Source organism: Pteropus vampyrus, unplaced genomic scaffold, assembly GCF_000151845.1.
Source record: "Pteropus vampyrus isolate Shadow unplaced genomic scaffold, Pvam_2.0 Scaffold70, whole genome shotgun sequence".
Classification (NCBI taxonomy): Eukaryota; Metazoa; Chordata; class Mammalia; order Chiroptera; family Pteropodidae; genus Pteropus; species Pteropus vampyrus.
The window spans coordinates 120,887-147,432 of NW_011888851.1; the positions used below are offsets into that span (position 1 = coordinate 120,887).

A 26,546-nucleotide genomic window follows, 5' to 3' on the forward strand; every position below is an offset into this window, starting at 1 on the left:
GCATAATGTGCTTTTAATGAACAAATATTTTTCAAATTCACTGAGTTGAAATTCATTTCTTTGGCCGTGAAAAGGACCTAGAAGTGTGTGTGTTTCTGGAACTCCGATCACTCCAACGATAACAGCTGCACTTTTATTTGTGCTCAGCATTTCATGAGAAAATGATACTCAGAAGCGAGCTGAGGAGAACTTGCGCAGATGGAGGAGGCAGAGCGCCTGAACTAGTCTTCTGAATCAAAACTATAATTTCTTCACCCTGTGTCTTACTTCTATTTTTCACTCCTGAGGTAAAATAACAAAAGCTTGTTTTGTTTTGTAATAATGAGTGGTTTCAAAATAAAAACAGTTCAAAACAAAACAGATAATAGAAAAATAAAATAAAATCCTGGGGACCACTGTGGTGGGAGCCCTATTGCTTCAGGAACTCTCTCCCTTTGCTGCTTTGCTACAAGCTGTGGTTGCTGGAGCCATGCCAATCTGCGGGACATAGAGAAGGAACAGAGGATATGTGGCAGGCCAGCAGGCCAGGATCACCCTTCTTAAATGTATGAGAGGCAGAAGCCTGGCATCTTCTGTTGAGGACACTGAAGTTTATATAGTTGTGTTTTTGCCCAAGGTTACCTAACTGGAATAAGCACATTGCAAATTTGCCACCACAATAAGGTTTGGATTGCTTGAGATAGGAGATTCATTAAATTGCTACAATAACTGCAGGAAGAAATATGAAACCTTAGCAGCTTCATCCAGAAAGTTTCAAGATGGCAACAGCATATCTGAGCTGCCAACTCCAATGGCCTCCCTCTGACCTTTAAGATTATTAAAGTGCTGTCTCCTAATAATTTGCTTGTTTACAATTTCACATCTTTTAAAATGCAAAGCTAGTAAACACAATCAAAGACTAATGCTAACTAACTTTATCACTTTCAAGTTTTATAAGAGAGACCATCTCTGTGTTTTGGATAAATCAAATCTGAGTGTATACAACTCCACAGAAATGGGCTACATCTAGTCCTTATACGTGGCCCTTAAGCTACTGTAATTCTACATTGGATGCCAGTGAAATGATTGACGATCTTCCAGACAATCCAGAAAAAACAGCTAAGGAATTAGATTTGTTTGAAAGAAAAATAGGTGAAAAAGAAAGGATCAAGGAAACCTTAAAATCCTTTCTGGAATTGGGTCTAAAATCTTTGATGAGCTGCCATCTACAAATCAAACACATGCAGAAGTCAAGTTGGACAAATTTTTTTTAGAAACAGATATTCGTGTGGTTTATTGGAACTCTCTATCCTAAACATCCTCTTGCATCATTAAGTTTTGTCACAGAGTTGAAATCACCTATCTCTGAATAATATTATGGCCAGAAAGATTTTTAAATATTCCGGATAGAACCACAGGAAGATGATGTATTGCCACGACTTGGACTTATCTGGCAAAGCCTCTAGTTGAGTCTGGACCCAAGCTATTGAAACTAACATTGTGTGCAAATGGGATAGTTCCAGGGGAACTAAGCAATTTCTCCAAACCAATTTCAGCATTCCTGTGCCTGGAGACAGCTTGTGGGGAAATGCAGGAGACCTCCATGAAAGTTCTAGTGAATCTTCTTTTGGAACTCACATTAATCAGAAACAGGCCTGAATTAGAGGTAAAACTGAGTAACATGACAGTCAAAACTAACTTGTATGTTAGTTCTTGAATCCCTATGACTGGATAGAGAAATTTAGGAATTGAACTATTTAGAAGTACATAAGCCAAAAAGATGTTATTCGGTGCAACACCATTTGTTTTATTTCTCAAAGGCCTAACTATAAATTGTTTTGTGCTTGGACATACTTTCTTACATAATTCCTTTTCTCCTTAGGCTTGGAATAGTCTGTGTATCAATTTAAGAAAAGTACCGTTCTCCACATTTGACTCACATTTAATCTTCATAGATTTGCTCTTTTCTATTATCAATTCTGGAATTTTGGATTTTAATTTTTAGGTCACAAAAATGCTACTTTCTTGCTGAAGATTTCTCTGAACTCATTTCAGTCAAAAATTGTTTTTCGCTTTCTGAACTCTTACCATTTTATCTGTATTTTACTAATCTACATAATTTTTTCTATTTTTTTGATATTGTATTGATATGTCTTATTTCCTTTTGGATTCTGAGCTTTTTATATGTAGACTATTTTTTAAAAATTTCTTATCATATCACTTGAGTACTTAGTGAAGTATTTTTTAAAAAATAAAGTAAACAACCACTACCCAGGTTGTGTCTGTATAGGTATATGTGTATTGTGTGTGTGTGTGTGTGTGTGTGTGTGTGCGCGTGTGTGTGTGTACACGTTTTTACATTGCAGAAATCTTGAACTTGGAGCTATGAGAAAACTACTGGCCCATTAATATTTGTATTTCTTTCCCATAGCCTCTTAATTCTTGCTTAAGAGCTTAACTCTGTCCCTTATCATAGCACCATAGACTCTTTTTTGTTTGTTTTATCATTTATTTAAGTGAGAAGTGAAGATAATGCTGCTTGTTAGTTTTATATTTTAGGAGATTGAAATATTTTATAACTGAGATAACTCAAAATCTTCTAGAATATTTAAGAAATACAGCATAAAAAATTAATGTTGACACTGCAGACACTTAGAAGACCAGTAGCAAAACAGAGTAATTCATTTATGCTAGGGAAGCCTCAGATAGATATAATCTGATCTGTCAAAGATGGGAATTTGAATATGGTGTAAAATTTTAGAAGCCATACATATACGTATATATGTATAGAATAAAGATTCTGTCATTGTAACATTATGAATGCATTATTTATTTCAAATTGTTTCTCATGGAGGCAGATAAAGTATTAGTTATACAAACACTTCATTACATTTCTTCTTGGGAAGACAGGGTGTGAGAATTTGTGTGCTAGTTTTCATCAACTCAAGAAAAATGTTCATTTATTAAAGAATTGATGCTGATATGAAGTGAACAGTGAATTATTACACTTTAGAGCTGTTTGCTTAGAGTACATATGCTTTAGTATGTTATCACAAATTCATAATGTTTTTGGAATATTACTTGGACTACATGAAAGAAACTATCAAATGTTGATGAGCTTAGTTTTTTCCTTTCAGCTCTTTAGGGTAAAATCACACTTCTTGTATGCAAATTATTCCATGGTCTATAAGGGAGTGGAAAAAAGGAAAACCATATCTTTACTCATCTAACTGAATATGGCTACAGTAATCTACCCCAAAGCCCTGAGATTTAACTTATATTTTACTTAATAGTCTATTTTTAAATCAACAGAATACAAAAGTAAATTACAGTCCCCAAAACACATGGGCTTGTATTCGACACTTAACCTCACATCGGGGAAAACATGAAAGAAGTCTTGCAGTCAATTGTTCATCTGTCTGATATGAACCACTATATGTACCTGACTTTTTAATTGTTGCTCAATTTGTTTTTCTACTTTGCTTTGTGGAAGGCTGCACATGCCCTCAGGGCAGTATTCAATACTTTCTGATGAACAGGAAGAATGTTGCTGACATAGCAAAAGCTTCAAGAAGCCACAAAAATGAAAAAGGTTTTACAAAACATGATTATCATTACATTTTGTACAAAAGGCTCAGATATTGATAGAAACAGCTGTAATTGTTTTCCCATTTAAGATTTTATTTTTACAGTCCCAAGTTGTACTCTCCATTTGTAGCTATCAGTGGTAGTGAAGTGGAAAATTATAGAGGCTAGGCTATTCCATAGTGTTCACAGTGATGACCAACAAGATTTATTTTCTAGTTCACTCTAGGCATCAACACAGATAGAAAATGTGCAGCATTGACAGGCTGGACGTTTCTTGCCACTGACTATAAAAATAGGAAAACTTGAGATGAGAATTGAGAAGAAAGAGCAATCTTTTTGAACACTGAAAACAACTAAGACAAGAAATGTACTTTATTTACTAACTCCTCTTTTAAAATATTATTCTCTTACAGATTTCTAGTTTCTTTTTAGTGAACTGAGAAAGGCCTGGCTAGAGTGGAACCAATAATAGCAAACACTGAACTAACTACTTTAGCAAGAATACAGGAGATAGTGCTAAGGAAAGTTGCACTCATGAAAGTTTTGAGATGCATTGTGGAAGAAAGAAACAATGCTGCTGCTGCTGATAACTAACTCATTCACAGAGCTGTAAAATACATTTGGCTAAATCTTCCATAAAACTCAAGAGATATATTTACAACTCTTCTCAAGTTACCAATATGGAAGCTGAAGATCAGACAGATTAAGTGGTAACTTAAATGCTCAGGTGTAATATATATAAAGTACACTACACAGGCATAATAAATGAAATAAATGACAGGTCTTTTCAAATTTCTGGCTTTTTATGCATTCCAGATTACTCAGTTTCTCAGAGAGATATAAAAATTATGTACTTCTATATCATATTTAATTTGGTTAAAGAAATAATATTCCAACACATTAATGATAATATTTCTATTGCTAATATGAAGAGATAATACACAAGATGACTGTTTTTTCCCCAAAATGATTGTGCAAGCAAGCATTTATGTGCAATTACTAGTACAGTATAAAAGACTATAATATGTTATTTCAATAAAATTGCCTCATATTTTTGTACAGTAATAGATCAGGTAAACTTTAATTTGAATTCAGTAATACCAAATACCAATTTGAGTAGATAAATATATATGAATAAATATATTTTATTTTTTAAATAATATGCTCTGTTAGAATGTTAATTGTTTTCCTCTTTAAGAATTATTTTTCTTAAGTTTGTTATTAAATTCTGAAATCAATGAATAAGTCTACTATAGATAACTCCTGACCACACATTTATCCTCTCATTCAAACATAGAATTCACACCAAATACCAGGAATCTGTGCCAAGCACAATGACTGCAATTTCACATTCAGTACGATAAAAACACATGCTGTTGTTAGAAATACTTTCCTGGTAGCTGTTATATAATTTTTAGAAACATCATTAGCAATTGTTTGATCTGTGTTGCCCTAGATATTAAATACTGTTTTTGTTCTTTCAGTAGTTATTCAGGCTTCATTATGTATATGGCATTGTGCTAGAAAGATTAAATCCATATTCTTGCACTATTGTGTAATGCAAGGTAAATGGAAGGTAAATATATCAAAATAGACCCACTAAGTGTTACAGATATGACTTTAATAATGTGCACAGATTACAGTTAGAAACATAATAGAAAAAGAAAAAAGTTGCCCCATCTACTTAGGAATGGATATCTACAGGAAATACTCTGCAGAGGAAGTCATGATAGACAAGGAGGGGCTTAAACTGAGGAAGATTCCAGACAGTCTACAACAGAAAGTAGCGTGTAGAGTGTAACATTTTTGCATTATAAAGTTGCTGTTTATTTCTCTTTTCTTAAAATCTTACCACTATCTAAGCAGAAATAGTACAAATTAATACACTACAAAGATCTTAACAAACAAAATGAGCAGGATAGTTTCAAACTTCTACTTTATAATGATTTTATTCAAAAGGAAAATAATGAGAAAATTTATTGAGACTTTTGAAGGGAAATACTATTGTTTCATAACTACAGTTCGTAAAAGTTCTCTTTATTTTCAAGAGGCAAAAGAAAATACTTTTATCTGATATGTAAGGTCTTGGGGGCGAGGGGAGTGGGGAAACAACCAGCATTTTTGTTGAAGAAAAAAATACTTAAAGATCTCCACTAAGTCATTTTAGAGATGAATTAAGAACTAAGAATAAAGAGATATGGTGAAAAAGGACTGCAGCTCTTTTATTCAGTTTTGACTTCAAATTCAAGATTTAGATTTAGGTATTTTCTCGTAGATTTTGAATCTGAACAGGGAAACCAGACTTCATATTAAGTACTACAAAGCTCAGTTCCTCTTTTGTACCTTCACATTTTCTTGAATCAAGAAATAGGTTAACAAAACTGTATCGAAAGTCCAAATAGAATATATCATCCATTGTTCATAGCCACTCGAAGCAGTAACTACATTTCTTCGATTCACAAATTGCTTAAAATGACTGTAATAATAATATAGTTTGAAATTTACAAGGATAATTGACAACAAATTTTGGTTCTTGTTTATTTCCATCAGAAAGGCAGAGTTGAGCTGGGTAACTTAAAGGTCGCTTCCTTGTCAAGAAACTTGATTAAACGTTTTTTTTTTTTTTTGTATCTTTAAAACTTTTCAGAATGAAACTGTCCAATATCATTTGTCAATTCCAAGACTCTTAAGGTCAGAATTAAGTCTAATAACATTAACAGTTGTCTGACGATTTTAGTTCATTGGATTTACTATCAAAAGGAAACAGAATCAAGACTGTCTTTTCTCTCAGCTGCTGATTTCCTAAAGTAGATTGTCAAGTGGTTTTGAAAAAGAAATAAATGAATTTTAAAATAGACATATTAACTTCGATTCATTACCAGTTCCTTAAACATAATTTTTATACTAACCTTTCAGTCTCTCCTCTTTTTCATTCTCCCATGATATGAATTACTTTATTGATTAGGAAGCTATGGTCTGAATGCACAATGAAAATCTGTAAAGGAAAACTCATTTCAGAAAGAAATTAATAATTTCAACAGTGAAAACCAATTTTCCTATGTTCAATCTTGTAATCTATTTTGCATATTTCCCATGTGTACTCCAAATATCACTATTTCATGGTGCTGTGCAGATAATAAATTAAAATAAGAGAATTACATAAAATATGTTTCTCCAAGGCTAACCACCAGGTTTCTCATACTAAAATAGTTATATTTCTATATGTAATAGCTAAAGATGATATTAGAGAATTAAATAGTTTTGAAAATATATTAAGTATTGGAAATTCATAGATTAATATTTCCTATGTTGCTTCAGGAATTATATAATTTATTGAGGAAAATGAGCAATTAATATAAACTATGAAAAATCATTAAAACAATTCTGAATGTTAAGAGAACTTATTATATGATAAGCACTGTGCTACAGGGCTTCTACATGCACTATCTATTTTAATCTTCCTAAGACTTCAATAAGCAGATACTGCCACATCCATTTTTTAATCAAGAAAAAATGAGGCTTGGGAACATTTAACAAACTTGTCCAGGGTCTTAGTTGTTGAGATTCAAACCAAAGATCTACCCAGCGTTGCACACCTTGTTCTTACATTATACTATCTTGTCTAAACATGATACTGTCTTGTCTAAACATTATGCTATCTTGTCTCTCTTTATATAATGAAACTAATTTATCATCAACTCAATCCTAATGCTTAGACTTCTTTTATTAAATACATATATGAAAAATATATATCTATATATATTTCACTTGTCAAACTGGCCTATACTAGTAAATGTACAATGATAAATTAGGAGAAATACTGTTTTTAATATGATAGGTATATTCTCTATGTTTATGTCATCACTTTTGAAATCTCAAGTTTTTGCTAATATAAAAACAAATGCTATAATATACAAAGAAGTGTCCAAGTCCAATTTATAAGGAATGGGTATAGAAATAGAAACTATATTACTTTTAGTTTTAATTACACAAGTAAAGCAACAAAATATAAAAAATAAAAGCAGTGAATATTCTCCTTCACTCCATCTAAGTTTCTACTAGAGATAACCAGTTGCCCCATAAATTAATTTTTCAGGACTTATTCTACACACACACACACACGCATGTGCCCACACATATGTACTTAAAATAAAACATACATCCAACTATATTAAGTGTATCGCTTTGTGTCTTTTTGTCTCAATATATGTTGGAAATCTTTTGATGTCAATACAAATAGGATACTTTATTCTTTTAAAAAGCTAAATTGTCTAATAGAAACATTTATTTGACCCTCTTGTTTTAAATATATATGTAAGTTATTTTCAAATATTCTCTATTACAAAAAAAGTTGCTACAGTAAAAATTCTTATAATATGCCTTTGTGCATAATTTTGGCTATAGTCCTACACTAAAATCATTGGTTCAAAAGATAGGTACATTTACATAGTTACTGCCAACTCCCTACATTCTTGTAATATATCTCTGTGTATTAAATGTAACACTATCAGAACTGGTTCTGTGTTTATTATTGACATTTCAAATAGATCTCCCCACCTTTAAGCAGATCTGAGAGATTGCTGTTGACAGCTGAGTTAAATAAGCTTTCTTAGCTCTTCCAATTTATGTGTTTATAATTCCTCCAAGAGTCAGAGACATTGTTAAAAGGGGTTCTTTCTAATTAAAGCAGCAACAGCGAGGCATTTATGTATGGCACTGTTTACTAAGAAGAAGGTAATCTCCATAGAAATGTACATTTCAATCTGCATTGAATTTGGTTTCTAAAATTAGTATTAACCAGTTATTAGTATATTTTAAAAAAAAGCATGTCCACGTTCTTGAAAGAAAAATAGTAACAGAACAAAGCTATAATGAACCATTCATAAGCAACAGTCAGAAAACAGAGGATTATTAACTTTGACACTACACTTCACCTCATAAACAAATTGATCATACAGCATCATAACAAAAAGCGAAAGGGGCTATAAAGGGGACCCTTGGGAAGAATTTTCATGGGAATTTTTCAGACTGTTGACACTTCTTATAACTAAGCATTAAAAGAAGATTTTTCCTGTATACTCAAAAACAAGGGCCAGTAACTAAGTTGAAATATCCTGCAAGAAACATTATCGAATAATTAGAAATTCTTGTATTTTTCAATAATTTTTATTAAATTTTATTTTGAAAATTACAATTTTAAAAACACTAATTTCTCAAATGTGCTTTATTGGCTACTTTAATATTTAATATTTAATTAATTATTTATATAATATAATTAATATAATATAATAGAATCTATTTTTTGTCCAGAATTTTTAAAGGTACATGGTTTTCTATGAAATTCATATAATGAAAGACATTAACTGAGAATACAGGTCATTACAAACTGCACGTTATAACTGTTTTCAATCTAATTAAGAATTCTCGCCCAGTAATAAAATATTCTGGTTAAAGAAAATTATCCATTTCAACTATTAGTGAAAAATTTTGGAATTTATGTGAATACATGTAACAGTAAAACTATGTTAACATAGCTTAATATTTTTTAATTCATAAAACAGTTTAGAATTTTCAATGTCCCATAGTCATCATTCTAGCTTTGGTATAATTTTCTAGAGATTTTACTAATTCTAAAATTCACTTTGTTTTGCTAAGCTCATATTTGAAATAATAGTTTAGACTATACTGTGCTTACAATATTTTTTCTGAAAAATATTGCATATGTGCAGTAATAACTCTTCAATATAATTGTTATATATAGTTAGTGATGGCTTAGAATCAATATAATATTTGATTGTATATATTCTCTATTGACCTAAGATTTGTTAATTTTCCAGCCTTTGAAGTAAGTTTATGTAGTCCAGAAAGTATCAAACACATGCTGTTAAAACTGTTCCATTCAACTGCTGTCTCTAAAGAATATCTTTGCATCTTTCAGATCTCTCTGCCACACTCCTCTGCATAGTCTTTCTTAAAACAAATATGACTTACTGTTAAAATGTACAGCTGAAACTTATTGGATTTTGTTAACCAATGTCACCATAAAAAAATAAATTAAAAAAAAATTGACATCACCAGTAAAAGGTAGAATCATGTGCTTCCAGATATGATACCTTGAAAAGGACACAACATTGTTTATGTGATATTCTGGTCAGTAATATATAATCTGAATTAAATAGGGAAATATCAGACAACCCCAAATGAAGAATATTGTTGTATATTTTTGCATACTCCAAAAAATAATAACACAAAAGATGAAGAAGGCTTTGGAAATAGTCCAATGAAAGCCGGATAACTAAATGCAATATTTGATCTTAAACAGGATCCCATATCGGAGGGAAAGAAATGCTGTAAAGATGTTATTATGTTAATGAATGAAATGAACGTATGGATGGTGGATTAGGAAAAAGTATTGTTTCATTGTTATGTTACTGAAGTTGAAAACTACATTGTGGTTATTTATATAAAAGAATATCCCTCATATTATGAACCATACACTGAAGTATTTAAGAGTAAAAGAGCATGATGTATACATATAATTCTCAAATTGTTCATGGAAAGAATATTATGTGTGTGCACACGCGCGCACACACACACACACACACACACACACACAGACTAGATGGGGCATAGGCAGATAGAATATACAAATAAAGCAATTAGAGTAAAATATTGAAAAAAGTGACTATGTCACTCCTAAGCATGAGACATCCTGCAATTGCATTTGCTGACAGCACAAATTTCAAATTCTTTTGTGTCATTATAAGCTTCTGTCATCTTCTCTTGCCCTAATAGTTGACAGCATTCCACCTCAATACCACATTCTATGTTTGCTCAAATCCTCCACTCTCTCCACCTCAGCAGTTCAAGTGACGCTCCCCCTACAAAGCATTACCTGAGTTTTCCCCCTTCTAGGTAGAAGTGATCAGTACTTTCTTTGGGTCCCATATGTGTACCTTGTAACTTGTCTGTCATGTTACCATTAACACTTTACTACAATTATTCTTTACACATTTTTCCCTAATAAACTATAAACTCATCAAAAGTGAGGAAAACGTCTTTATGTTTATTTTATTTAGGAAAATGTACACCTCAGAGATGTTCAACATTTTCAAACCAATTTTTAATTGATAAATTTACTACTTGAGGACACAGACAAAAATATCTCTAATTAAAATTTGGGAAACCTTTAGTGGAGCTTCAAGAAAAATGTTTCTACTTTTAAAATATTATTTTACTCTTCTGTTTGCTCTGTTGTATGCAAAAGTGTGAGTGGGAGTTTGATACTGCTGGGAGATTCTGGGGGCTGGAAGTATGATCACTGCATTAAAACAAATGGTCTGGCGAAGGAAATAAAAGGGAAACAATGATATTATAGCTAAGAAATGGCCTAATATCCTCATCAGACCCCCCCCTTAGTTAACTATATTTTCATTCCACATATAATCATTTTAGACTTTTACTATTATTATAACTTTTAATCATTCAAACTGAAATACCAAACACTGTATTTTCAAGTTTCTAATTACTGTCTACAGCATTTAACATAGTGATAGTCATATGATTAGAACTTACAAAAGACCTTTAAAGACTGACCCAATTAAAGATACGAAGTAGTAAAATGCCTGGTGCTCTTTAATAGACAATAGTATAAACATTAAGAGCAGATAATTTCAAAATTTATACATAATAAGCATATGAGCTTTTAGTAAGTGCCAGGCTCTGCGCTAACAATTTTATGTGCTATAATTCATCTAATCTTTATAGCAAAATTGTTAGACACCATTATTATTTTGTCATTTTACACATATAAAAACAAATTTATTGAGATTTAATACATTTCTTACAGATATACAATCTTTTAAAGAGGTAAGGCCTGAACTCAGTGGCAGCTGATTTCAGAGCCCATGATTTTAACCACAACACATTCTTCCTTTTTTGAATTTGGGATGAAAGGAGTTTCTTGGTTATTTCAGTATAGAATGGCATACTACAAAACTTTTATGTACATTTTTGAGATTGTAGCTTAATTAGGAAAGAACAAATGAGTTAAAATAAAAATAAAAATAAATTAGTCTTTAATGCAGAGATATGGAGGGAATCTCTCTAAATGGAATCTTGACAATGGGTTAGAAATATAATCATTTTACATGAAGATGTACTTTTTGAAACCAAATTATGTGAATAGACAAAAAAAAAGAACAAAAAGTCTGTTAGTTATTAAAGATTATTTCTTTTTATTGGAATAACTAGACATTTTTATTAAAAGCTTATAAGTACACAGGAAGATCTACCAATTAGAGAAAAAAATCAAAGTCCCAGTGCATAGTGAGATTTTTTTTCATTTTCAGAGAATTTTAAAAACATAAACCACTTTGAATAACTCAAAGCTTTAGTATATAATTTTGTTTTACATCAATAGATTTTTTTAAAAGAAAAAGGGGGCCCCGGTGGAAAATAACTTAAAAATCACTGTTTTTTAATTTAATTTGAAAATGTTCATTGTTACAAACATGAAAGGTTTCTAAAGGTAAGACCACTTCACATCATATACTCACTTATTTTCAATGCAGTCAACTTTTAATATCAGAGTTATATTTTTAAAGTGATCTTTGGAATCATATTGTTGAGTATATTTATTCAGATAGGGTTATGTTAAAAATAGCAGTAATTTTTTGTGTATCCATTTCTTTGTGTGTTCTATCACATTCTTTTTATTCTTCATGTATTACTTTGTCACATTCTTGTGCCTATTATGCACCTGGATAAACCATGAGGATGCAAATATGAATATAATATTTCTACCTCAAGAATCTTAGAATTTTTTAATGAAGAGTCCTTTAAATTCTAATTAAACATTAAATTATACTTTACTTAATAAGTATCTCTGCTTAGCACAGCTATAATCAGAAAGGAAGAACAATACTGCTCCTACTTAAAGGAACTTGTAAACCCAACAAGTTGGCCAAAGCACTCAACATTTTGTTGCTTGTATCTATCTAAGGTGAGAAAGTCAAATAAATCAAATTCTAAATCAAAATCACATTCTAAATCAAATTATTTTTCTGCCCCTCTCCTCCACTCTGCCCACATGTGATCTTGGGCCTGCTTTCTTGCTTTGGCTAATGACAACATAATGCCTTGAACTGCTGCCTGAGGTCACCAAAAATCTTAACATCGTTTCTAACTTTTCCTCTGTTGCTCTCACTTATGACACACTCCATCCCACATGCAGTATGTAATCAAGTTTTGTCAATTCTCTCAAAAATGTCTCTGGCATTTTTCTGTTAATCTTTTTCACCAATATTTTTTCTGACTCCCCTCCTCCTTCTAGAATGTAAGCCCCTTGAGAGCAAGAACTTTAACTGCTTTCTTTGCTGCAGTATCCTTAGATCATACAAGAGTTCCTGGCACATAGTAAGCTCTCAACAAATGTTTGTTAAATGAACACATTGATTCCTATTTCCAAAGTAACATAACAACAATTAATATTTTTAGAGGATCACTACTTGCTAGGTAAATGGGCTTTTTTACAAAAAAAAAAAAAAATTATCCTCAAAATTACCCTAGAATAGATTGGCACAACAAGATTTTTTAGACTCAGAAACCCATATTCAGAGCTACAGGGTTTTACTTATTTGCCCTGCTAAAAACCACTCCTCCCTAAAGTTCATCTTTTATGCTATTAGCATTATTTTTCTAAAGATCTCTTACAATTCTACTTGCCTATTTAAAACCTTTCAGTGACTTATAGTTTTTTGTGATTCCATGTTAGGTGTATTACAACTTGGCTACAGTCTATTTTTTAGAGATTTCATTCTAAGAATCAGTATTATATCTATGAGGGCCTTTCTACTTCCCAAATTATGCCATTCACTTCATCAAATGTGCTTTTGTTGCTATTGGGTTTTTGTATGCGTGTGTGTGTGTGTGTGTGTGTGTGTGTGTGTGCCTGGAATTACTTGTTTCTTGCCTGCTTAATCAACTCCTATTCATCCTTCAAAATCAACTCTAAATCTCATCCTGCATCGACTTTAAAGAAATAATGCAGAAGGCAGATACATCTTTCTTTGCATACTGGATTTTCTACTTACTGGCTGTGTGATTTCAGGCAAGGCCTTACTCCTCAGTTTCTTCATTTTATTTTACTTTTATTTATTAATTTATTTTATTTATAGTTAGCATACAATATTAAATTAGTTTCAGGTATACAATATAGTTTCAGGTATACGATATGGTTCTTCATTTAAAGGTGGCACTTCAACAACTGACTTCAAGGGTTATTTGATTAAATGAAATAATAAAGCAACTAGAACTTGGCACACACTCAAAAAAGTCAGACCAATTCCTTATCCTGATATCATCAGTTGAATAAACTGCTCCCATTTAGTTCACATTTGTATTTCATAACTTGTAGAAATTATGTATTTTTAAATTTTCAAATCTAAACATATACCAATTGCCAAATACATTGTAGATAAATAACTGTTGAATTTATTTATGAATCTAAGATATAACATAAGTAATAAAGTACATCACACTTTCTTAAGCCAGATGTAATTTCTGTAGATTATTTTTGTTACACTTTACTGCTAGTAATAAAAAGGTGACTGATTCTGTGCTTACATAAGCATTCCATACCTTTTACATTAATAGTACTACACAGTTTTATTTGTTCAGCATTAGAGTTAAGCAATGAATAAAGCAGAATGAATCCATAGGTTAGAAAAGGCTTCTAGCTCTATCAGGCATTGTCATGGTTTAAAGCAAATGTAAATGTCGATGTCAGGTCAAAAAAGATAGAGTTGAAACATTGGGTGACTCATTAGAAAGGAGTATAAAAGGCAGTACACAGCCAATTCAAATGTGGGGCTGAATCTACTATCACTTATGAGAATAGCTATAATGGAAATGTTCCCGATACAGTGCAGATTTTAGCATGCTTTGTATGTAGCCTATTTGAATACATACTGCTCTGAAACCTCTCTTCAACTACTTGGGCAGAAGAGATCTGACCTAGTAAAAAAACAGCAGAATCTTCTACCAGTGTGAGAGCACAGAATTTCCCTCTGCTTCTGTGGGAATTCTGCTTTACGAAATGTCAGGAGACTGAGTCCCAAAAGAAAAGAGAAGAGAACTTGCAGAAATACTTTTTGAAGATCATTAATTAGTTTATTGCTTTCTTTAGATTCTTTTTCTTCAGAGAAGAGGGAACCACTTATCTAACTAAAACTATCAGGCATGGTATTAGTGATGGCACGTTATCCATACCTAGTAAGGAACTTTACAAGGTAGCTGTATTGCAATTAGATTCTAGCTCAAAAGTTTCCCTTTATTCATTGATGACAGTGTGTAACTCATTTACATTAAAAAGAACTGTGAAAATGTCATGATTACAGACTAGAATGTGTCTAGGGGTTAATTTTAATCACATATAACTAGTTGAATAGACAGTTTAGAAATAACTCATTAATAATAAAAACTAAATTTCTTAATTACCAGTAATGATTGACTTGGGCAAAGATTTTTCATGCCTATAATCCTATTGGAAACAGGATTTGGAAATCCAAGTTTATTTTTCCTATGTTGGAAATAGAATTTTTCTTGACAACTATTTGTAAAGGAGAAAAGGAAAGAGATAACAATAGTGTAAGCCACGTGCCATTTTACAGAAAAGACAAAGGGAGCTAGAATATTTAATTTGTCCATGTTCGCACAACTATTAAATTACAGAATAAAAAGTTATACTTAAGTTTGTACATTTCAAAATCCCATGCTAACTGGTGAAAAGAAAAATTGCTTGTAAACAATTTGTATGATGTTTGTGTGCTGTGGTCTAAAAATCTGTGTCTCCTCAAAATTCATATGTTGAAAATCTAATGCCCAAGGTGAGGATGGTATTAGGAGGTGGAGCCTTTGGGAGCTGATTAGATTATGAGAGTAGAGCCCTTGTGAATGGAATTAGAGCCCCTAAAATAGATGTCTCAGAGAGCCAGTGTATTCCTTATGCCATGTGAGCATATGACCAGAAGTTAGCAACCCTCAAAAGAATCCTCACCTACCCTTACTGACGCTTTGATCTCTGACTTCTAGCTTCCAAAACTGAAAAATAAATACTATAGTTTATAAGCTAACTAGTCTATGGTGTTTTGTTATAGCAGCCTGAATGGGCTAAGACATTGTGTCAGTAGATTGATACTGAGTTTTAATCAATATTATTGGGAAATAAAAAAATGGTAGTCTATGCTAGAGATCTTCACTTGGCTATGTATTTATGAGATGAGCTTTGTAATGTGTCATAATATTAGTGAGATGACTACTTGTACAGATGGTACTATATAGGATAAAGCACAGGAAATGGTTCACTGGTATCAATGACCAATAACACTTGTTGAAAAATCTACTACACACAAAACATTGGGTTGTTTCTTTTTAAAAGAAAGTCGAAGAAGCAAAACTAAAAATTAATTAGATGCAATCAATATTTGCATTGCTTTCTAATAGACTATCAGTTACATTGTAATCTGGAGGAAAATGTTTATCATTTACCTTGTGGTTCAAAGCATACTTTATTTTTATTAAATTAAGAAAAAGTGACCTAAAAGTCAAAATGATAATTATTGAATATTCAAGCTGCAAAGAAATGTGAAGATCATCAGTCTGACCATAACTTTATGCTGAAGGAAAAAAAAAAATAATGCTAGAAAGGCCAAGTCACTGATGTACCTTCTTATTTAATAAAGACTAAACTGAGGTTTCCTGACAATCAATGTAATATATTTGAAAGGATTCAAAATTGTCCTTAGCGTCTAAAATCGTAATGTTTCTTGGAGTCATTAAATTCAAAGTTATCAACTAAAGCATAGAACATGTATACTCAAAAGTAGAACTTTCATGCTTATGCTTAAGACTGATACTCTATCTAAAACTGGATTTGCCATAGTCAGTGGTTTCCCCCACTGACTATGTGATTGTGCTTTTTTCTATTGAGTACCAAATGTAATCTAATTAGGTTTAGGCATCACGTATGAAATATATGCATTTTAAGAACTAGGATCGCATTCTGTTTGGTGTGTGAGAAGTTCACACACGGAAACTAATAATAACTGAGAGAATAGCAGGTTTGCATCTCCCATTTCATTCTCAGGTTCACAGTGAGGTATTCCAAGTGAAATGGCGGGCAAAACTGCCTACATGCAGATTTAAGTAAATTGTTATTTCTGTTTCTCTTCCATTCTTTCTGTCTCTCTGGTTTTTTATGACTTTTTAGTTTCATTTATTTGAGTTAAGTTTGCTTAAGATGTTCCTATACTTAATTCATGAGAGCATAAGATTGCACACATTTTTAAAATATAGCAAGACTAAATCGTGAATATAAATTAATATCAATATTCATACATCAATATCAATATGTCTGAACATCAATAACAGCAATGTATCAACTGAAACAAGGCTTAAAAAGCAGGAATTTCATGACATCCACAATGTTCAAATGATGTAGGTTTCACAACAGCCACCTGAGAGAGAATCTAGATTCTAATAGGATTGGTTTGGTCCATGCAATGTATTAAAAGAAAATCGAATTTCACATAAATATTTAGATTTCTTTTTAAATTAGAGTATGTAGTAATAATAGGCTTTCACCCTTACACTGTAACAATCAGCTGTACTTAAGTAACGGCTAATTCCATTTAGATGGGGGAAGGTTCTCTCCAGTCTCCTATAGTCTCCCTTCCCCCATTTCTTCATATTTTATTTTTTAATTAAATATATTGGTGTGACATTGGTTAATAAAGTTATATAAGTTTCAAATATACAATTCTGTAATACGTCATCTGTATATTGCATTGTGTGTTTATCACTCAAAGTCAAATCTCCTTTTGTCTCTATGTTTTTGACCCCCTTTACCCTTTTCTACTCTCTCCTTCCCTCTGGTAACCACCTTACTGTTGTTGTACCACCATACTGTTGTCAGTGTCTGTGACTTTGTTTGTTTGTAACTAAACTGTATCACTCATTTATATTACCTATATGATTCTAGGCAGTTGAGTACGCAACATCCAATCCAGGGGAAAGAGAGCCCGAGTTGTAAAAAAGTTCAGTATTTTTGTTCTTAATGGTATGGCTATCATTGAGGTGGAGAGAGATGCAGTATACATACTTTAAGCATTTTCCATCTCGTTAAAAAAGGAAAAAAACAAAAAATTTTATCATTAGATATAGCTCTTTTAGCTAGATATCATTAGATCTTCATTCATCTGACCTCCTATTATCTATTTTGATAATCAGAGAACATTCGATTTCTATGTGTGTCTTCTTATAAGGCAGAAATGTGATCAAATTACATATTTTGGCTATTCTGGTCTCTGTGAAAGTGAATATTTGATGGCAAATCTATAATTTCCTTGCTATTTATTGGCTATAGTAAGAGATTTTGCTAATTATGCCCATACAAATATTTCCAGTTAAATAATATTTATATTCCTTATTGTAAATGAAGATATTAGCAAAGTTGTTATCTATTTCAACGTCTTATGTACTTTGTTTAGTGTGAGCCCATATCTCATGATCTGGTTGTATCTGAGGCCCTGGTTTCACCTAAGCATTTACAGTGCAGGGCCGAAACTAATGAATTTTAGATGACAATACTATTACTTCAAAATCTGCTCTTATAGATTTCTATAGTATATACAACTGAATTAAAATCAATTGAAAATGAGGCAAAGACATACTTTTACCGTGTGTTTTTGTTGAGAATGTAGTATTTTCTGGTTGAGTGACAAAATGTTCCAAATTCTTTATCCTTCTTTGTATGTACTTCCTTTTCAATATGACTTTGTAACTTCTCCCTTCAAGAGGGGGAATCTGTTTTCCACATGTAAATGTAGGTTTACGTATTTTTTTAAACATATTTTGGTCAAAAAAATACTGCAGAATTAATAGTGTACAATTCTAAGCCTAGAACTAAAGAGGCCTTTTATGCTTTAGCTCTTCCTCTTGGAACCCTCACTGCCATAGAAATAGGGCAGCCTAGTGTCTAGAGGTACTGAGGCCAAGTGGAGAAAGGCCCCCATCATCTCAGCCAAGGTTACCCTAGAGCAGCCAATTTCCATACAACGCAGTAACTAACTGCAAATACCTGAGCAAGCAAATGAGTTTAGTCAACCCCAGTCAGACTGGTAAAATTATGCAGGTGACCTGTAGACTCACAGGGGGAAAAATTATGGTTGTTTTAAGCCACTAAGTCAGTAGTTTTCAAAGTGTGGTCTGGAGTCACGAGGGGCATCTCCAGCACCTTTTCTGGGGAACTGCATTATCAAAACTACTTTCATAATTATCTGAAGACATTATTTATCTTCTAATTCTAATTCTGTCAAGAGTATACAGTGGAGTTTCCCAAAGGCTACATAATGTGTGGTATTTAAACAGTGAATAGAAAAGGGGATATGAGAATCCAGTAGTCTTCAGTTGAGCCACACATGAAAGACAGTAGCCAATTGTAAAACTGTGCTACCTTTCCCACTAAATTGTGCTTTGTTTAGAAAAAGTAGTTATTTTTTTATTAAAAAAAAAGGTATCATTTATGTTATAAGTAATGGATTTCTTGTTAATACCAGAGGAAATAATAAATATCTTAAAATTTATATTTGTTTCTAATATGGTAAATATCAATATAAAACTCACATCAACAAACCTCTTTGGAGTCCTCAATATTTTTTAAGAAAATAAAGGAACAAAAGTTTGAGAACCACTTTACTTTTTTTTATTTCTGCAGCATTTCTCTATTATGAGAATAGCAGTTGTTCTTCAAGTAAAATTACTATACTTTGTGCCACATGACATAATTCTTCAAATACATACTATGCAGTAGGAAAGTCTTGAAATCCAGAGACTATGAATAGTTTTTTCTTGAGTAATACTGAGTCATTTTCAGCTTTATTATTTTATAGAAAAAATAGAGGTTATTCCTTTTCTAAAACACATGCAGAGATATTGATCAATACTAATTTATCTAATCTGTAAGCAAATATTTACATGCTGATTTTATACAAAGCAAAAATTTTCATAAAATATAGAAACATAGAAGCTGAGAATTTTAACTAAGAGAGCATCCATTCAAGGTTTTGCCAGATTTAAGCTGAGGATGAAGGTTGAAGAGTCCCACTAGAGTTGCAATAATGTACTTAGAGAGGTTAAGTTGCTCATAAATTTTATTATATTAAGATCAAAACTAGACATTTTGAATTGAAAATGTCTTGCTATTCCAATGTAATATAAATAAATAAAAAAATTGAGAGAATGACTACTTAATTCCTGAGGAGTCTATATTTATACATATATATATATATATATATATATATATATATATATATATATATATAAAATAAGATAGGATCACACATCTGCTGTGATAAAAGGATTATAAAGAGTTAAAATTTTCTGTGGGCCAACATTGCATTATACGATGCACAATAGTTCACTAAAATATCTCCTATGAAGCTGGGCAATTCAACTGTGTTTGAATAAAATAGCTTCTTCCACTTAGTACTTTGTCATTATTAACTCTCTGGTTTACCATTAGGTAGTTGGAGTAGTAAAAATGGAAGAAGTACAAAATATAATTTAAAAGCCCTACTCCTTAATGTATTAAAAGGAAAAAATGAACCACATACACTGTAAGTATTTAGGAAGATAGATTACTCTGAATTCTAATTGTTAGTGGACACAGTTGAAAAATAAAACGTAAAACAGCTTATGAAAATAAACAGTACTGATGGATTAAAATTTAAGTTTAAAAATTTCCTTTTCCCCTCCTTCAAAAAACAGCCTTTTATAAATTGAATGTTTTTGTAATGGCATTTTCACATTATCTTTATGAAAAACAAAAACAAAAACAAAACAAAGCAGAAAAATAGCATGTGATGTATTTTAAAGAAAAAATTTAATTTTGTATTAAAAAACAGCAATGAACAATATAACACTATTACCTACGAATAAAACTGACTGATTTAAACCAGTGAGAAAGTGCCAGCCTCCAAAGGGAATAAACATTTTTGAAATGTTTACGCCAGAAAATGCCAACAACAGCTGCTTTATATACACATTCTTCACATTAGTAAAGAGAAGAAAAGACTTGTGTACATTTCCTAACCAATTTTAGCATCTTTTTTTTAACTACCATATGGATAACTTCACTAGTGAACTTAAATGGTCATTTTATAAATTGCCCATTTAGTTAAACAGTAAGCATTAATGATAATTACAAAAACCCCAAAGGCTATCAAATTACTATTGTGTGTTTGGAAAGTCTAAAAAGAGTAGAAGAGGAACACAAATTATATTTTGTTCTGTTTTTTATTTTCTTCAAAAGCAGAACCAAACACAGACTATATCCATTTTCTCTGTTTACAGTACTTAATAGTTTAGTAAGATTGATGTGATAAAGTCCTTGCTTTAGGGAAGAGAAAGACATGACAGAAGCATATCAGAATTATGGAAGGAAAAGGTTGGAGACTTACAGAGGTAGGAAATTAGTTTGAATTAAAGTTTTAGCAGAGATCTGTTTTGAGTCAAAAGAAAAATATCTGTTTATACTATGTACAAAATGTAAAGAATTAAGTATTAGTATCTTTATAAACCCAAAGACTTGAATTTCTGCTTTGAGTCAATATATTAAACCTGAATAGTTAGAATAAACTTCAAGATGAAAAGATAAAAACAATTAAAATAAAATTAGTATTATTAGACAAACAGAACTTGTGAACATAAAACTAATGTCCTTAATTTAGGCATGCATAGCTACCCCAAGCAATTTGACTTTTGTGATATTTTTGATAATATATAAAAATTTTATGGGCCCTCAGAATTCCATTGTGAGTGACATCCAATCTCACCTTAAGAAAGAAGCTGTCATAATCTGTCTTGCAGAGAAAATGTTGACACACTGGAAAAAAGAAAGTCCAATATTATTCATATTATCCTTTGGTTTATTGTTGATAAAAATAAAATAAAAAGTATTATAGATAATTTGTTATTTTTGTGCAATTGTATTATGCTCATATTTACTAAAGTTTTCTAAATTGACAGAAAATTATAGAATAAACATTTTATTTTATATATTATAAAGAAAAGGACAGAACATTCCTTCATATTGACTTAAATTATTCTTAAAAATAGTCATATTAAAGTATATGTATATATTATGTAATATAAAGATGTATATATTATTAATCTTTTGACATTATCACTGATTTTATTTGTGCTAATAAATAAATTTGATCTATTTTATAATATTCCACTTAAGCACAGGATTATTTGCCCTTAGGAAGTAACTTCAGTCCACATTACTTCTCTTTATTTCACCTAAAATGTGCATAGGCTAGTTCATTACATGTTTATCCATGTTATTGATTTCTCCATCATGTATAAAGTCTTACAACATTTAAGAGATTGTTCCTGCTACAACATTATAAATTCGTTTTCTGAAACACAGTTTGCTATTGAATATCTGCCAGACTGTGTTAATAAAGGTATTCAGAAGAAAACTGTGCAGTTATAACCCAATGAATACATGGAGAAGTCTCTAAAGATAATGCCTTTAAAATCATGTGCATATTCTTAAGCAAAGATAGTTCGAAGAATAAATACATTGTCATTTTGTATTATTTTCCTCCACTATACTTAAAAGTACTGTTTACATTTTTAAAATTTCAGTGTCACTCTGGGTTATTTAAGCGCCTGTAAGGAACCAACAGAGCTATTTTCTGAAGTTGGATGCTATGTAAACATTTTTTTCTTTTAGATAATGGTTAATTGTGAAAATTCATATGTTCTTAAGCCATATATTTCTCTGCTCCTCTTCACATATCCATAAGCTTTTGTTATCTTTACCTAGATGTTCTGTGGTCAGCTTTTGTGATCAACAACACTCTCACTGTGATATCTGGATTTTTCTCTACCTTCTTCTTTTGCTTCTACATATGAAAAGAATAGTTAAAGTTGGAGATTGACATTTTAAAATGATAGTAGTCATTTGAGATTCGCATTTTAAATAAATTTATTTCTCAATATGGAGCTATTATCATTACAGCTAATTGGTTATACTCAGAGCAGAAGGGTCAGGACCTACAACCAGACCCAATAAATTGGTACATAGAAGGCTGTAGCAAGTCCAATTCTAGGCAAGCTTTGGTATTAGGACACAGTGGGGCATTTAGACTATGGAGTTTATATTTTCAAACTTAAGGATGGAGGAATACGTTGATGAAGGGAGTCCAGATACTAAAGGAGGTAAGCAGATGATCAGGCAATCATTAAAGAACTGTATTGATTTTAAGAATATTATAACATCCTTCACGACCAGATATCTTGTAATGGATCTGTGCCTCTTACCAATAAGTGAGGTGAATTTAAATATACTTTAAAATATGTTTTAATAACACATCCGATTTTTTTTTTTTTACCACAGTGTTGATGAATTTCTGAAAGACTGATTAAGAAAATGGAATCTGCTGACTTATCCTTGTATGCATATTACCAACTAGAGACTTAAACATAGACCGTAAGCCCAGGATCTTAGGAACCCATTAGTGACTTATAGAATTATATTCAGCTCATAATTGTTCATGTATTCTGAGAAGAATATCACAGGGATGTATATGAGAAAAGATATGTGAAACAAGATATTCATTTAAGTAAAAGGTAATAAAGTAAAGATATATTTATCTGTATTAAATATTTTATTTTTATGAGTATTTTGATTTAAAAATAAAATTATTATATTTTTTCCTATTTAGGTAAAGAAATAAAGAGTATAAGTGAAAAAAGATCTTTTTCTGGTTATGAATATTTAGCTTATTAGTATTTTCAATGTGACTTAAATTCTAATAGATATGATTTAGTTATATTTACTTTTATCTTGGTTGATTTTCTTCCTGAGACATTATTATAAACAATGGTTAGTTTTATATACTTCTGTTATTTAGCATGATTAAAAATATTTTGAATTATACTACAAATAAGTGTTAGCATAAAAAAACGGAAAAAAATTAAAAATAAGTGTCTAATAATTTTATTATTGTTAACAAATTTCCAATATTCAAACTTCAAATAGTCAAATATATAATATTATAGATACTTTAATATAATATATAAATATATGTTTATAAATATATACATATATTTATTGTAATAAGAGAATGATACATTTCTATCATCTTGAAATTTTTTAAATGTAAACTTTGTTTCTGTATAAAATAAAAACACATTAGAAAAAATCTCAGGGTAACAGTAAATGGCTAAAGCTTCTACAAAGAGACAGTAAACAAAAATAATTACACATTTTTAATAGTTATGGAGGATTTTCAATATTATATCTCAGCAAGAGAATAATATATGTACATTGACTTTCTGAAAAATAGAGTCCTTCTTTAATGATATGTATTTAAATACAGCTTCAAAACATCCCTAATTTTTGGATAAATAAATTGCTTCCATCACAGAAATGTCAACTATTAATCTATTAATGTTAAATTAAATAATAAGAAATGTGGACTTTCTGTATTATTATCAAGTGATTGCCTTCATGAGCACACAACAGCTTCAAGAAACAAAATAACAACACATCACTCACTGAAATGTACGTCAGATAAGAAACACAAAACATGAGAGAAAATGAAAGACAGAAAATTACGTTCCTCAAAAAAGCTATGCTCATCTGAATCTTAATCATGTATTCTTTTCCCTTCATATCATTCTTGATGAGAACCTTACAGAAAAAAAAAAAAAAAAAAAGTTTGACCGTGCTTCACTGTCAGAAGAATCCCATGGCCAAAGATTTATCTAATTCCCAAAGCTTTCATCATTAATATTTTATGAGTCTCGCTGATTCGTCCTATCTAGAAGAAAAATTTATCTTTCATTTGTGCAAGCACTGTCTTCCGAATAATAGATTTCATCTCTGTAAGCTGAGTGGTGAAATGCAAACGGCAGCAAAGGTAAGAGAAGGCAAAGTGTTCATTTCTTTCACTGGACTCTGGCTGCACTTTACTGGGGTTGCAGTGTCAGCCATGCAAAGTGAAAGATCTTAGAGGAACTATGAAGGGTGTCGGTTCTGTGCCAACATGCTTTGGCTTATATGTATGAACACTCACATATTTAAGCTGATTTCTAAATAAGATGATTAGCTGTGACGACCTTTTAAAACTTAAATATTTACAAGGAAATTTGGTGCCTATGACATTGTAAAATCCTTAGCTCAACCTTGAACATTTCCTTCATTATAGATGAGATGACTAAAAGGCAAATTAATAATCTTCAAACACTTTAAACTAAATAGGGAGGACATCTTGCCCCTTGGTGGAGCATGGCTTGCCTTCGCTAAATTTAAGATGCCCTTCAGGCTCACCTACGACCCTGGAGCTGAGCATTCCCTGCGCAGTATGCATTCACAGAAAAATGAAACAGGGAAAGAGGGTCCAGGAACCCCTTTCACAGTCAAGCACACATTGAGCATCCACCTGTTAGGTCCATCTAGACCATAGATCCTTCTGGATTCATAGCAAGTGGAGTGTGGTTCCCTCATGTGGTTGAAAAGATAAATTCTGAAGAAATATATTTAGTGTATAACCAGGGGAGAAAAAAAGTCCAGATTTCAAATGAGTATTTCACTTTGCTAGAGAATATAGAATTAAATAGTATATGAAACAATTGTGTTTCTTTTTATCTCTTATCTTGACTTTTAATTACATATTAACTAGTATGATTATTTAACATCTTTTTGATCTCTTAGAACGTAAATCAGACTCAATTTAATTTGGCGCACAATTGTATCCCCGGAGTCTTGTACACTGTTGCCAGGCAGCAGGTGTTCAATAAGTTTTTATTAAAAGATTTGCATATGTTTTTATTTTCATCAGTGTCTAGTAGCATGTTCTACATAATAATTTTTGCAGTCAGAGTGATGATTTATTTAAACTATAGCTACTGATCATAAATTTACATAAAACACTGTTAGAAATGGGTTATATTAAAATATCTAAGATTAATTTCTGAGCATCAAGGAGTTGACCGTCTAGTTGAGGGAATAAGGTATACGTGTAAAAGTTATACAAAATTGAAATATTAAGTGACAAGAGGACATATTGTTATAATTGTACACCGGTATTAGACATACAAATGAAAGGACATTCCTAATAAAGAGAACTATGTGACTAAATTCATTGGAATCAAAATTCATTGGAATCACTAATATATGTAATCAATAAATTACATATATTAGTGATGTTAAGAATGATACAGCTTAGAATGACTGACAGAACAGCACTTCTGTATATAAAAACCATCTAAACATAGATCCCTCATCAATTTGTCTAATTTTTGTAGTAAAACCCCACATATTTGACATCAGCTGAAAAGATCAACATTCAACACTCAAGCTAATATAACATCATCAGAACTGTATGAGATTTTTTTTCTTACACTCTAGCTGGCAGCTAGTGCCTTCAAAATCTTAAAATCTTTACCAACCTAAAATGGCTGGAGGTAGAGGGAGAATGGTATCTTGTTTTCATTTGAACTTTACCTGTGATTTAAGTATTTTTTCATCTTTATTCTCTCTTCTCTAAACTTTATTCTTTTTTCTATATCCTTTTTTCCCACTTTGTTTGTCCAGCCCCTCAGCATCTTCATCCAGGCTATACAAATGGGAGTGGAGTAGACTGTCACTTTTAGAGAAAAGTAGCCATTTGTAGATGCTCTCTAGCTAAGTAAAATAGTTGCTAGTTATACCCATCAACGAGTTCACTAAAACAATAGTTTCAATAAGCTTTTTTTTTTCATTTAAAATTATTGCAAGCATATTTCTGGATAATTTAAATTAATTCAGTACTAATTTAAGCCTTTATTTTGCCAGTAACTCGCTAGCTCTATTATATATATTCTTAGTTAAATTATATGTCAATTTGTGAAAACAATATTAT

At 31.3% G+C, this 26,546-nt stretch overlaps 1 protein-coding gene across 1 annotated transcript in view; it reads right to left on the reverse strand.

The window, feature by feature from the left end:
* The window catches only part of MGAT4C (MGAT4 family member C), a 660,237-nt gene that overhangs the window by 20,144 nt on the left and 613,547 nt on the right, over positions 1-26,546 (reverse strand). Inside the window, exon 4 of the mRNA XM_011361737.2 lies at positions 21,462-21,511. Within this exon, the coding sequence (XP_011360039.1) occupies positions 21,462-21,481 (20 nt within the window). The 5' untranslated portion in view covers positions 21,482-21,511. The remainder of the gene's footprint in view (positions 1-21,461; positions 21,512-26,546) is intronic.